Source organism: Rattus norvegicus, chromosome 4, assembly GCF_021556685.1.
Source record: "Rattus norvegicus strain SHRSP/BbbUtx chromosome 4, alternate assembly SHRSP_T2T, whole genome shotgun sequence".
Classification (NCBI taxonomy): Eukaryota; Metazoa; Chordata; class Mammalia; order Rodentia; family Muridae; genus Rattus; species Rattus norvegicus.
In genome coordinates, this window is record NC_141537.1 from 181,305,701 (window position 1) to 181,320,541 (window position 14,841).

Sequence of the window (14,841 nt, forward strand, 5' to 3'; positions counted from 1 at the left end):
GACGAGAACAGATCCGTGTTCCTCTGCTTCCTCACCAGTGCTGTGGGTCGACCTCCACAGCTCTACCTCAAGGATCCCAAGTCTCCCAGGCTCCCAGGACGCTGCCCTTCCCGACCTCCCTGGCCTCTGGTTGGTAACCGTCTGCCTTACTATTACTATTACTATTACTCACTTAGGTGAGCTCTGGGTGCTCACTTACCCCTTCTCACACCCTGTGGCCCTATGCACATCTCTTAGAACACAACTTGTATTACTATTGCTATACAAGTTACCAGTATCCCTGTCAATCTTAATGAGACCTAACGTTTTATTTCACATCCCTTGCCTTGTTTCCCGGTTTGCTTTCTATCTTTGATAAAGACCTTCAGGTTACCGTCCACCCTGAAGGGGAGTCAAGGCAGGAACCCAGCGGCAGGAACTGAAGCAGGGACCATGGAGGAGTGCTGCTTACCGGCTGTCTCTCCACTGCTTGTTCAGCCTGCTTTCTTATACACCTCAGGACGGCCTGCCCATGGGCGTCACAGCCCACAGGGAGCTGGGCCCTCGCGCATCATCAATCGTTAAGCAAGAGAAGACCCCACAGACGAGCCTACAGCTGATTAACCGTAGGCATTTGCCCATTCAGATTTCCTAAATATATGTGTACATCTAGGTTCCTGTTGATTGACACCCATTATTAATAGGACTGGATGTTCCTCCTGTAACCATCCCATTCATGTGTTCCGTTATGTGTGAGCCATTCAAGCTCACAGAACCACTCTGGGAAGCCTTGATGCCTTACTAGCAGGATTTGTCAGCACAGCACGCTGCACACCTGACTTGGCTTCCCCGCTGATGTCCGTTCAGAGTACTGACTCTGCTGCCTCTCTGCGTGTGTAAATTTCTTCCCTTGGTGTGTGCCACGCCCTCCACTTCAGTTCCAGCTCACTACAAGGAAGCCCCTCCCTGAGTGTGGGCGGCATCAAGCCGCAGGCGGGAGCTGGTAGGATAGAGGAAAGAGAGACATCCTCTGTGCAGCTCCCTGAGCACATGGTGAGGGTCTCTCTGCCTGCCGCACCTTCCTGCCATGATGGACGGAAGACCCTGAATGCAGGAGCGAAAACGATTCTTCCCTTTAATACAAAGGTAGTGAATTTCAAAAGGAAGCAGCATGTGGGCCAAGAGCACGGCTATTTCTGACTACGTTGGTTGATTTGTAGTTTAAAAGTAGGAACTGAAACAGAGCAGAGAGACTTGGAAAGTGTGTAGTTCGGTAAGGAAAAAATAGCAACTTGAAGTAGGAGCAAGGGAAATGAGGTTTCTAAGAAGGCCCTTGAGCCCACTGTAGTTTGAATGAGAGATGTCCTCACAGGGTCACATATCCAAACACCTGTCCATCCTGCCACCCGCTGTGGAGGAAGAAGATCATAGAGCAGTGGTTCCCACCCTCCCAACCCTGTGACCGTTTAATACAGTTCCTCATGGTATGGTAACCCCTTCCCCAACCATAAAAATCATGTCATTGCTACTTCCTGACTGTAATGTTGTGAACTGTAATGTAAATATGTAGGCTATCTGATACGCAACCACAAAGGGGTTGAGACCCACAGGCTGAGAACCGTTGTCACAGAGGCTAAGACTTGACACAGTCTTTATAGCTCTGCCTCCTTACTGCTTCCTGCGTGTGGATGCCGTGACACTGGTTCCGTTGCTATGCCTTCCCAGTCCTGGAGGCTGGGACCGTAGAACAGAAGTAAGCACTGTATCCCTCATGGCTTTTGTCAGAGACTTCACACAGCAACGGAGGGAGAACTGTAACAGGATCGTTTTTTTTTTTTAATGCTCTGTGCTTTTGCACAGGGGACAATGCTATCTTGAGGGATGTCAGGAAATTAAAGAGATCCATCCATCACTGCCTCAGGTTGTAAAAGTGTACAACGTTTACAAGACTTCCTTAGGATGAGAGCGCGGCTACAACTCCTGATCTCTACAGCTGCTCACCAGCCTTACCACACCCAGACACCCAGGCGCTTCGAGACAGACGTACTCACACTCCACAGGCCCCTGGGTGTTGCTCAAGCCGGCAGCAGGCCCTGCCCTCAACCATGCCGATCTGTAAGCGTGAAGCATGCAGAAGTTACAGAGCTGTGAAGCCTTCTACCAGATTTCAAAGAATGCGGGGAAGTCAGACCATGTTGTCTGATTGATTCCTGCAGGCGGCCCCTGAAATGCCAACATGAGAGGCTGTGAGGATGAACCTAAGCTTCTCTAGAGACCCAGGGGTGTTAGCGTTGAACAGGAGAGAGAAGACATATGGGATAAAATGGCAAAGCTATATTGGGCGGGGGGTGGGGGGATCACCTGCCCTGGGAATCCACAGAACACTACCACATGCCCTGAACAGATACACAGCTACAGGATTCATGCTTGCCCAGATGGGTTTCAGTCTTTGGGACACTCCTATTCACACATTCCAACCTTACAGGATAGAAACTTATACCCCATACCACTGAACCTTGGAAGTGTGCAACACTGATTCTCTGTGTGCTTACAGCTATGGGTCTCAGAGAAGCCTCTGAATTTGGACTCCTGAACAACATTGAAAGTATGAAGGTTATGGATACTTCAGAGAGGGACTGAGTGCCTTGTGGGATGGGCAAGAATGGAGTATTGAGGTTGGAATATAAAATATCTGTCCAAAGGTTCGTTTGTAGCTGGAGGTAACATCAGGAGGCAGAGCCCAACTGGAGGAAGTATGTCCCTCGGGAGTGTTTCATGTCCTCTGTTTCTCCTTTCTCTGCTTCCTCTCCGCCATAAGGTGGACAGCCTCCTCCTCCACTGCCATGCCCTCCCAAGTGTAATGGGTGAACTTCCAAAGCTTTGAGCTAAAACATGTCCTCCCTTCAGCTGTTTATGTCAGATATGGCCCCATAGAGAGAAAAATAAAAACTGCAGGATCTGACCAAAGAGAAAGGAAAGTCTTGGGACCAGGCCTCTCAGGAGAAAGCAGAGGGGCTAAGATGGGAGTGTCTGGAGAATCACCGTGGAGACCATGTGAACAGGATAGAGAGCCAGCTCTGGGGAGACTAAGACAAGAGGTCACGTAGAAGGAAGAGAAGGCACAGAAAGGCAGTAAGTTGTTGAGGTGTCTAAGCAAAGGAGGGTGACCTGTCCCAACCCTCACACACACGCACACCCATTTCCTCCTCTCTCCCTCCAGATGTGGACAGTTATGATACAAGAGTTCAGAACTAGCCAAATTTATGGTATTTCAGAACCTGCAGTATTTGGGGAAGGGTCAGACTTAGGGTGTACGAAGTAGCATTTGCAAATGCTATCAAAATGTCTGCCTGGGTGCAGAAGGTAGGTTCCAGAGCTGCCATTTGCCCAGATGCCCACAACTTGACAAGAGACGGGTCTGGAGTAGAGCATGAACAAGAAGTCTGACACCAGACAGCTAACTAAACAGAGATATAAAAATACCCAGACTCAACAGTAGATGTCAGAGAAAGGGCCCAGGCTTCAAAATTTGGGAGTTGCTGATCCCAGGAAGCAAATGCTTGTAGACAGCGAAGGGATCAAGTCAAGGTTTGCCGTACCTCAGTATTTGGAAGTTGGGAAGATACAGAGGGATCAGCTAAGCAGCTGGGGAGTGACCAAAAAAGATGGGGGAGAGACAATGAGAGAGACAGACAGACCAAACAGCCCTGGGGACACAAATGAAGGACTCAAGGAGCTAGAGGGATAGCTTAGTTAGCAAAGTGCATGCCTTTCAAGAACAAAGACCTCGAAGACCTTGCTTCAAGTTCCATAATGCATTCTACTAGAAAGAAAGAAGAGTGGGGGAGCGGCCCAGTATGGCAGCACACACATGTGAACATGTGAGGAGGCAGACACAGGGGGGTGCTTGGAATTCTCCAGCCAGCCTACGAGTAGAGCTGGGTCCGTGGCCAGACTCTGAGGGACCAGGTCTCAGAAGCTAGGACGAGTAGTACTTCTGAAGAACGACACCCTGGGTTGACCTCTAACCTCCATGCACCCGTGCATACGCATTCACTGGCACACGCACACATCGTGCACACGTTAACAGGTACCTGTGCACAATCACACACGAAGGGGGAGGTACAGGGTGAGCCGATGAACTAGAACAGATGCCACCAGTGATGTAACGCTCACAGCATATGATACAGGATGAGTATCATTTCATTAAGAACAGTCCAATATTAAGCCTGTGGCCCAGGCAGGCTCACAGCATATGATACAGGATGAGTATCATTTCATTAAGAACAGTCCAATATTAAGCCTGTGGCCCAGGCAGGCGCCATCACCATAATTCAGCATAAAAATTGGAGAAATCGGGGTTGGGGATTTGGCTCAGAGGTAGGGCGCTTGCCTAGCAACCGCAAGGCCCTGGGTTCGGTCCCCAGCTCCGAAAAAAAGAAAAGAAAAAAAATTTGGAGAAATCAATAAAATTACAGAGAATGCAAAGGTGGATAAAAGCTACAATGGATGCTTCTTCAGTGCCCGCCATGCTAGGTTCTGGGCCACCTACAAATAATACTTTCAATTGACTCTTATTAATAACTAATTCAACCTTTAAAAGAATCGATAATCATATGTAATCCTACCTAACCAAAACAATGGGAAAGCATGCTTTAGAGCAAATAGAAATCCTACCTCGTCTCCTTCCTTCGATCTGTGGGAAAGGGAGCGGAGGAAGGGCCAGCGTGATCTATCTTGTAAACAAAGTCTCTTGCTGTCTTGTTAAGCTGTGACTGATGGGACACGGTGTTAGCACACATCCTAAATTATTTCTTGGCCTAATTTCGTTCTGTCAGAACATTACTCAGAGTACAGTCTCTGTAAGGTTTTGAAAGTGAAGGAAGAATTGGGAACATCTTCAAAAACTGAACCTGTATCTCAGACCAGCATTGATTACCTTCCATTCCTTCCAGGTGCTTTCTGATAATGGCCTGAGTCCCCTGACCGCGACAACAATCAGTTATCAAGACGAAGAAAAGCATTTCTGCCCCGCAAGCACCAATTTTAGCTGCATTAGGACATAGATCAAAGTGGGCTGCCATTAATGGCCTGGAAGACGGCAGCGACTTTCCTGGGTCTAACAGCTCAGCCACTGCCCAGTGTGCTGTTACAGCTCATGGGCCCGTCTCTGTCAGGACGTGGGATAATCACGTGAAACAATGTAGCATCGCTTATTAAGAGCTGTTTTTCAGGAAAGACTTTCCATGCGTCTTTTTAAACTTATTTTTAAATGTATTAAAGAACTTTCTGGAGCCTGGTCTCTCTGTGCACTGTGTGTGTTCTGGGGAGCAAATTCAGATTATCGGGTTTCTCAGCAAGTACCTTTACGGGATTAGCCGTCTCACTGGGTCTTTGTGCCTTATAAGGGATAAAGGCCAGGGAGAGGAAAATGGAGGCTACAAACAGTGGAGGCTCCAGGGGGCTTTTCGAGAACCCCGAGAACTGGCAGGCAGCAGGCACAGGGAATAGCCATGGGAGAGAGCAGACACTATGCAGCTGAGACTTCGACTGTCTTTCAGATAAACTGCTCTCCAAACTACTACCAAAATACAACTGTAGGCTCAGGCCAAGTGGAGGGAATCCAAATGATGTGGAAACAGCACACTGGGCATGGCTCCAAAGAGGACCCGTACGAGACACAGGTAAAACGCTGGGAGGCACAAGGGCTACGCTGGAGAAGTTGCTGTGGGCAGTGGTAGAAACCTTCCTTCAGACTCTGTAACAAGCGGGAGAATCGGCCAGCAAATCGCATCTCTGGACTCCAGGAGCAAAATTATGAGTCCATCCTCAAGTCCCGAGGTTCATGATTTTATAATTTCGAAGTAGGCCTGGCAAGGAGGACCTATGGCTCCCAGTATACACCATGTCTTTGCTTCACTGAGCTTACCCTATGTAACTGCTCAGGTAAAATCAAGGTAGAAACTATCATGAAGAAAACCACTGAGAGTCCACATAGGAATCTCTAAAAATTATGTTGTGCAGAAATGAAACCAAAGTGTGTCAAGCACAGTTCAGATGCTGTTATTAGACGCTGAACATGAAGAACTGGACATGAGGTCACCCTGACCCCTCTCCTCCTGCACCCCTGCAGTGTTCAGTGCCCTCTTCCCAACTTACAGGAAAACTCACCCCTAGCTCTCCCTAGCTCTCCCTAGCTCTCCCTCGCGCCTCTCCGGCGTCAATCAGTTCTCTGGGGTTTTACAAGTTTGCCGCTAGCTCCTGGGTCTGATGCCTTTCCTTTGCAGCATGTTATATCAAGCTGTGTGCATGCAGGCCTCACAGTATCTGAATTCATGCATGCCTGGCTTCAGGCACGCCTGGTGTGGTGGTGTGAATAAAAACGGCCTCCACAGGGTCACAGGGAGGGAGTGACACTACTTGGAGGAGGTGTGGCCTTACTGGAGGAAGTGTGTCTCTTGGGGTTGATCAGCTTTGGGGTCTTAAATGCTCAAGCCGAGCCCAATGTGTGTGTGTGTGTGTGTGTGTGTGTGTGTGTGTGTGTGTGTGTGTGTGTGCCTTCCTGCTGCCCTCTGATCCAGATGTTGAACTCTCAGCTACCTCTCTAGCACCATGTCTGCCTGCACACTGCTATGCTTCCTGCTCTGATCACAATGGATTAATCCTCTGAACTGAATTATAAGCCAGCCTCAATGAAATGTCTTCCTTTATAAGAGTTGCCGTGATCACGGCATCTCTTTACTACAGTAGAAACCATAACTAAGGCATCTGGCTTTGTGCATTTTCAGCTTCCAGATTAACTCACGGCCAGCTTCATGCATACCTGGTTTCATGCATACCTGGTTTCATGCATGCCTGACCTCATGCATGCCTGACCTCATGCATGTCTAGCTTCATGTATACTTGACTTCATGCATGCCTTGATATATGCATACCCAGTTTCATGCGTGTCCAGCTTCTGGTTTACTTCATGCCAGGCTTCCTGCATACCTGACTTCACACATGTCTAGTACCTGTCATGTCTGGCTTCGTACATGCCTGGTTTCGTGCTATGTGGCTTCAAGCCTGCCCAACTTGATGCTCATCTGGTATCATAAGCACAATGCCTCTTGCCTGCTTAGAGTCTCTCCCGCTCGCAATGTCCCTATGTCACTTAGATCTCTGGGAAGTTCCTAAAACTGCCCGAGAGCCTTCTCGTATGTAGCCCTGGTGATCCTGATGATGACGCAACGCCACCAAGCCCTTTGCTAAGTGCAGCATGTGCCAAGAGTTTAATGTGTATTACCTTGCCAGCTGCATCCTGGGAAAACGTATTTATCATGAGGTAACTCAGGGGCAGAGTGATTACAGTACTTTCCCCAATATAGTGAGCAAGCCAGTGAGAGAAAGGCAGAGTCTGTGCCTCTGCCTGGTCTGAGTAACTCCACTGAAGTCCCTGCCCTTGGCTGCCACACCTACTACAGTGGCTCTCTGGGGTGGCCCAGGACTAACCATGAGTTGTCACCTAAGACTGGTTTCAAATTATCTTGTCTCCCAAACGCTGAGTCAGACTCTGGAGAGCAGGGCCTGGGGAGCTGTCAGGAAGGCTACCTTGGTTGCGTGTGAATGTTTTCAGTGTCTCTTTCACCTTTCTGGAGGGAGGAGGCGTCTGTCCCTGGGCAGCAGGCTTCATGTCCACCTGGAGAAGGGGCCTACTTTGCAGGAAAAAGAAAAATCCAAGAAGAACAAAGAAGCCTGCAGTCAGCTCGGCCTCAGTGTGAGAGTCAGAGCAGACAGCAGACAGGGATTCCAGAAGTCTCTCCCGCAGCCTTTCCGTAATAAATAACACTTTATGTAACAAATGACATGAATCACCCACTTAGGCAAACTCAGTAAAGCAAAGCACAAATGGCTTCTGAATCCGAACGTGGAAAGAGGGCTTCCCAGGATAGCTGGGTCAGGCAGTCATCTCCAGCTTTCTTTGGTTTTAAAAACATGAAACTCCGTTTTAGCTGTGTAGCCTGTGCCACTAAGAGTGCGACCTTGGTCTTTCTCAAGTTTATCCTCAGCTACAGGCACCAGGCAACCCCGCAGCTGCAGATCTGCAATCTCTCCAGCATCTTCCTGCACATGCAACTTAAGCTCCATCCTCAGCCAAGAAATTCCCCTTTGCTTCAAGGACTCAGAAGTCTGCTGCAGCTGGTCAGAGCCAAGGCTTCCACAGGTCACTGGCTACAAACGTAAACGGTATGTGCTAAATGGTGAAGAAATGGGATGGTTTCTCTCGCTGTGATTCGCCTAAGAGAGGGTATGGTGACGTCCAGCTGGCCGCAAAAAAGTGACGTAAAACAGGAACACTCTGACGGTGCGTGTACTTGAACCCAGTGAAGGCGTACGTTAACAGTCCAGATGGTCAAACATCAGAGGCATCTAGATACTTACCGCTCAGTCAAAACCCACACCAATCAATACTGAGGTATTTAAAGAATCCACATGAAGAGGATTTAACTTACCCTTGCCATATCCACCAAGAAGTTCTCAAATAACTTCCAAATGTGGTTACTTGTATAGATTTCCTTCATCTCCACTTCTGTGTCAACGTAACAATGGTTGACAAAGTTCACGTATGCAATTTTTACCTGTGCAAGTTTCAAACACAAAAGCAAGTTCAATTTCTCACCCACTGCCTTCTCTTCTACACCACTGAATGCCACCTGTGTCGGCTACTATCAGGGATGACCTTGTTGTGTATGTGTGGGGTTCCGTGTTTTTTTTCCTCTTTGACAGCTATTCCACCCTGGCCCTGGGGAGCCCGTGTTCTAGCATTCCATTCCCCGACATGAGATTCCTGTGAAAGTAAGAGCCTTACTCAAAGCCATCCTACCATCCTTGAGACACTGGGAAGATCTCAAAAGAAAAGGCTGTATATATAAACAAATCATGTCAGTCATTCCAGAGTGGCCCCTGGACCCTGAGTCAGAGCCATAGGAACAAGGGTCAGCTCTCCTGGTGTAGGGCTTCCTGCTATGCCATGTAAGTCTAGAAAAACGTCCTCGATGGCGGGTGCCCACGTCAAGTCTGGTCACAGAAGAGCTGAGACACACACAGAGCGTCTCTGCAGCAGCTCCAAGTCCACCACCCAAGAAACACTTCAGCCTTTCCCATGCCTCATCTTACTGAACATAATCCTCTAATAGTCCTAGGAGGCAGGAGGCGATACATTGACTGTAAAAGTGTGGGGATTGAGGGCTGGAAATGTTAAGTGACTGTTGCACCCAGTGACACGACTAGAAAACGGTGCAAGGATTCACTGGACACAGGCTTGCTCTGCCTCAGAAACCCACGTGGTGACTACGGCACACCTATGACCCTCCCAGCTGGTCCTCTTGGGGGAAGGCATGAGAGCCAGCACAAGTCACACGGCCAGCTTCCCACGAGAGATGCAGATGAACTGACCTCTGAGGAAGTAAAGCTTTGGCCCATCAGACCCCCATTGGAGCTGTGAGGTAGAGCAGAGCTCTTAGAAGGAACCGAACATGGGATCAGACATGACCAAGACAAGGACCTCAGATAAGGACTGAGCCAGTGGATTCCTCTCCCCCACCACACCCATGTGCGTTTCATCTCAGCCCCACCAAGGCATGAAGGATGCCGAGGTGCTAACAATTCCACAGAAATATTCCTTCGGATCCACTACTGTGCTGCGTGGGCCAGGGCTACTTGAATACGGGCTGAGACCTGACTCCTTTTGGTTCGATGTCTTTTCGAGGTTTGCACAAATTTATAAATTTGTCGTAATGTACCATAGTCGCAGAAAAGAAAGAAGTCGCTGCAGTGTGTACTCCTGGAGGCCTCATGGATAGATAGTAGATAACCGTCCTCTGATGAGGTATTTTGCCCCAATCATGAACGATGAAGGGGAAGAGAGGCTGAGAAAGGATACGGGCATGTTCTCAGGGAGACACACGTTCTGTGCAGCGAGGTGAGGCCGTGGCGTCTGACGTGAACTGCAGGACCAGCCTAGGCTTGCTAATCAATCACTGTGAATGAGCGCTCAGAAACTACAATCGAACCTTTCCCTGGAAGACCACCGTCATGTGCAGACTCTAAGAGACACTTGTAGTTCTTGGTCAGTGGAACTGTCTTCCCTCTGCACGAATAAAAACTAGAAACTTTTGTGCTCTTTTTAACTTGGTAGATTACATAACTAGGTACTCTACTAAGTAGGAGACGTCACCATAAATACTACTGTGGGGATGTCTGACATCGGGGTGGGCCTTAAGAACTAAAGCACAGTCTGCAGATGAGGGGCATCTGCCGGCTAACCTCAGGAATGCAGTCGTCGTGGGTCACCACCCTCACTATGTCGTCCAGAGGCAAGAGAGAATTGCACTTGATCTCCGTGTAGACGTTCTTCCCCTCAGTGCACGCTGCCAGCAACTCCACAAGGGTGATATGGTAGGCCAGGGGGCCGCTCTCATCCCCACGGGCTCTCTCGGAGCACATCATGTTGAGAAGGATGGGAAATGAGGCTCGGTCGTTGTAGAATATCAGTACGTCTTCACCCCCATTGATCAGCTGAAAGGAAGAAAAGAGACTCTACGTAGCACATCTCTAAAGGCTTGATCTGCCTGCAGGTAACCGCAGAAAATACTGCAAAAGCAGAACTTCATCAAGGCGGGAGGACGGAACGGTCAAAACCACATGCCAAGTGACCAGCTATTGATGCTGTTGAAACCAGGCAGGAGATGTGAGAGCCTCAGACGGGATGGGAATCAAACAACACAGAGCCAGCCAGGCCTGCTGGTGCACACCTGTAATCCCAGCACCAGGAAAGCCAAAGCATCTGAAGCCCTCAGACTATTTTCACTAAACTAGGGAAGTGGGGTTGCCGGGTGACTGGAGAGATGATTTAACCATTAAGGGCATTGCAGAGGACCAGAGGCTCTGGCGCCCTCTTCTGGCCTCTGCAGGCAATGCGCTCACATACATATACCCATTAAGAATAAAATAAATCATAAAAAGTGAACAATAAAATGTGAAAGGCAAGGCCCTGGGTTCGGTCCCCAGCTCCGAAAAAAAGAACCAAAAAAATGTGAAAGGATTCACCTTCTTAGCAATTAATGTGCATAAGTAACCAGCTGTACATTGCTTCAGGTGTATTCCACATTATAAAAATCTAGAAAGTTCCTCAGTTAATGAGAAGGCATCGGAGAACAGAACAGAGCCGAAATGGCTGAGAAATGATCCAGTAAGGACAATTAGGACGTGACTGCTCCTCATATTTTGCAATGTGCCTTTAGTAGAGAACTTGAGACAGTAGCAGATTTCATTTCCCACACTGTTATCTATTATCTATTACTGATACCTGATATATTTGGTCAGGTTACAAATGATTTATAAATTTCAATTTAGCTATTGTACTTAAACTGGCGAACATTTAAATCAATAAGCCCTTAACTGACTGGCTTTGACAGTCCTGTTGTAAAGAAATGTATGTGCCCAAATATGGTTATATATTAATATGCTATTATAAATATTTCCTTATACACAAAAGCATTCTTTTTGATAAGTGTCATAGGAAGAGCCCATTTATTTATTTCTCTATCTGATCTTACTGTGATGATCAAATTCCACATAATTAATATGAGCTAACCATGGCTTTTTTGTGTGTGCATGTGTGTGTGTGTGTGTGTGTGTGTGTGTGTCCATGTTTGTTCTAATGTGTGTGTACAGGTATGTGTACACTCACGTGCATATAGAGGCCAGACATTGACGGCCTCTTATGCAATCACTTCCCACCTTACTTTCTCAGATTCAGAGAGAATGGATGGCCAGCAAGCCCCAGGACTATCCTGTCTCTGCCCTCCCAGTACTGGGATTGCAGGAACCTGTCATTGGGCCTGGCTCCTGCATGGGTGCTGGATGTCAAACCTAGGTCCTCATACTTGGGCAGTAAGCACAATACTGACTGAGCCATCTCCCCAGCTCCAAGACAGGTTTCTTAAATGGTAGATTTTATAGATTTACAATGTACGTTCTCTTCATCGTTTCTTCAATAATTCATATGCAAAAGTTCAAGGCCTTATGCTGGGTTAATTTTTAAGGGTTCTACATGGTACGGGGAATCAATGGAGATATCTCTCATTTCTAACTGGAAGGCACCCAGTGATGGAAATCTCCCCAGACCAACGTGATCTTCCAGGTAACTGCCTTGCAGTTGTGGATGTATGGACAGGCTGCCGGCCAGCATCTGGTCACCAGTTCTCCAAAGAAGCCCGGTCGTGCCCAGCAAGCAGTTCATCCACAACATCAACTTCATCTAAAGTAGGGTGGACGGCTGGAATACTCCATTCTTGTTTCTTAAATTCTTACCTTATTTAGAATACCCAGTTCCCACTGTTCTAACAAAGCCCTGACAATCACTTCTTATTAACAAACATGGAGTTCTTCAAAACCATCATGGTGGTGGAGAGCGCCCCTCCTGGGATTCAGAAAGAGAGCAGGAACCATCGGTGCTCCATCACTCTGTTAAGTTACTAAACACTTAGAAATAGGAGAATTGGTTTAATTCTAAATAAGTTGTGACTGCATTAGGTTTCATCCATTGTAGGAGCTGGAGAGGTGGCTCGAAGGTTTGAAAAAAAAAAAAGTACATGTTGCTCTTGCAGAGAACCCTGGTTCAATTCCCAGCATCCACATTAGGCAGCTTATATGTCTACCTCCAGTTCCAGAGGATCCAACTCTGTCTGCTGGCCTCCACAGGCACCTACATGGTACACGTACAGACATAGTCACACGCATACAGACACACACACATACAGACACACACACATACACACACACACATACACACACACAAACACACACACATACACACACACACCATTTTTAAGATTAAATGACCAAAAAAAACAAACAAACAAACAAAACACTCATTATTTAACAGACCCAAACTCATTACTCATCAAAATGAAAAACTCTTAAGAAAATCTGTGAAGTTGTCATAAGCCACTTCACTCACTGCAGTAGCATAAACCTTATCGGTGCTGACGTAGTCAGAGCGTAAACCTTATGGGTGCTTACGTAAACCATAACCGTACTCACGTAGTCGTAGCGTAAGCGTAACCATGCTTACGTAGTCCTAGCGTAAGCCTTATGGGTGCTTACATAAGTAGTCATGGCATAAACCTTATCGGTGCTCACATAGACGCAGAGTAAATAGTACCGGTGCTCTCACGGACATAGCGTAGACCGTAACCGTGCTCACGAGGTCATAATGAAAGCAACAACCTCCCAAGCACAGGTTGGTAATCTCTCCCCCTGTTCCGAGAGGATCGTGTGCATGTGAGCACTACCTATGCGAAGCTGACAGGACACAGACTGAGAACCTACCTCGGTCATCACCATGTCCTGGCATTTCTTCACGTATTTGCCGTCTGCTTTCACGATGGTCTGCAGGAACCTCAGGTACTCCACGTGGCGGCCGTGTGTCTCAATGCAGTGCACAAAGTGCTGGACCACCCTCTCGCTGATCTCATTGCACAGATGGTAATTGTTCATGAAGATGTGCCGCATGGTTTCCGCCTCCAGGAGCTGAGCAGAGGGGCGCACCCACGTGACTGTGACAAGATCACCGCCCACTCTACAGTGCATGAGTCCCCCGCCTCCTGGGATCCTCCTTTCTCTGCCACGGAGCACTAATATTACAGGCGCTCATGGCCATACCTGGCTTCTAGGGGGGAACAGGGCATCCGAACCCAGGTCCTCACACGTCCATAGCGAATGCCCCCACTCAGCCCCAGGATCTGCCAACACACTCCTAACAGGCCATTGTTAATGCGACCTCTGTATTTAGCTCTTGAACATTTGTTTGGGCTACGAGCTGGGTCCTGCACATGCTAGGCAAGCTACCACTGACCTGTACCCCAGCTCCCATATTTACCTTCCCCATCATCAAATTAGTTCTCTGTTCTCACCTCCTGATTCTAACACTAAGTCATACATTATAAATGAAACTGCCATTTACATATAAAAAAATTGTGTAAAATTTTAAACTGCTTAAAGAATTTCCACAAGGTAAATACTTGGTTTTGTGGAGTTACCCACAATAAGGGGGAAGCAATGTACAAAGGTCAATAAAACTCTATTCACCATGCGGTAAACCTGCCCCACACGTTGCTGTGGGCGTCAGGAGCCGCCGTGGTACTTACTCCAGGGGTTAGGAACAGGTTGAGATGCTTGTGAAGGAGAACTTGGTTCTGTGGATTCCCGCGGCAGAAGTTCTGCAGGAAGGTGTGGGCTAAGTCCATCACCTCGTTCATCTTCTCGTCGGTCTGTAGGTCGAAGGGCAGCACGTGACACCAAGAGCGCAAGTTCACACAGCAGTGCATCCCTCCCTCCTCCGTGGCTCTTCTTCACGCTGTCTGTGTCTCTGCATCCCGTCCGTCTACCCGGCCCCCTCTTTCCTGTTCTAAATATCTCTCACCTCACTTTTCCTGTCACTCTGCTCCATGCTCCCCACCCTCTCCTGGTCACACAGTCCAACTCCTCCTTCCTCCCACACTGTCTGATTACCCACCAATACCTATGCTAGCAAAAAATGTAATTAAAGTCAGACGAAAGATGGGGCATTCTCAATAAAAACCTCTACACAGTATTGCTAGTCATTGCAAGAGGAAGGGGAGATTCTTACTGAGGAGAACCCAGGAGACACATGACTAGCGTTAGGACAAATCAGAGTTGCACGTGATTGCTAGGAAGCTCTACACAGAGCTTAGCATCCTTCCACGTTCCCGCCAAAGACAGGTAATTGAACGGGAGCACAGTAGGAAAAGGGGGGACTCTCTTCTAACTGGCCATCTAAGAGAGTTCAGGACTGAG

General features: G+C 48.0%; 1 protein-coding gene across 3 annotated transcripts in view; it reads right to left on the bottom strand.

Annotated features, from left to right (window-relative positions):
- The window catches only part of Itpr2 (inositol 1,4,5-trisphosphate receptor, type 2), a 377,779-nt gene that overhangs the window by 195,766 nt on the left and 167,172 nt on the right, over positions 1-14,841 (bottom strand). For all 3 annotated transcript variants that reach the window (XM_087659437.1, NM_031046.4, XM_087659438.1), the window contains 4 exon segments: positions 14,172-14,294; positions 13,354-13,554; positions 10,285-10,536; positions 8,472-8,597 (listed from right to left, as the gene is read on the bottom strand). In XM_087659437.1, coding sequence (XP_087515563.1) covers positions 8,472-8,597; positions 10,285-10,536; positions 13,354-13,554; positions 14,172-14,294 — 702 coding nt within the window.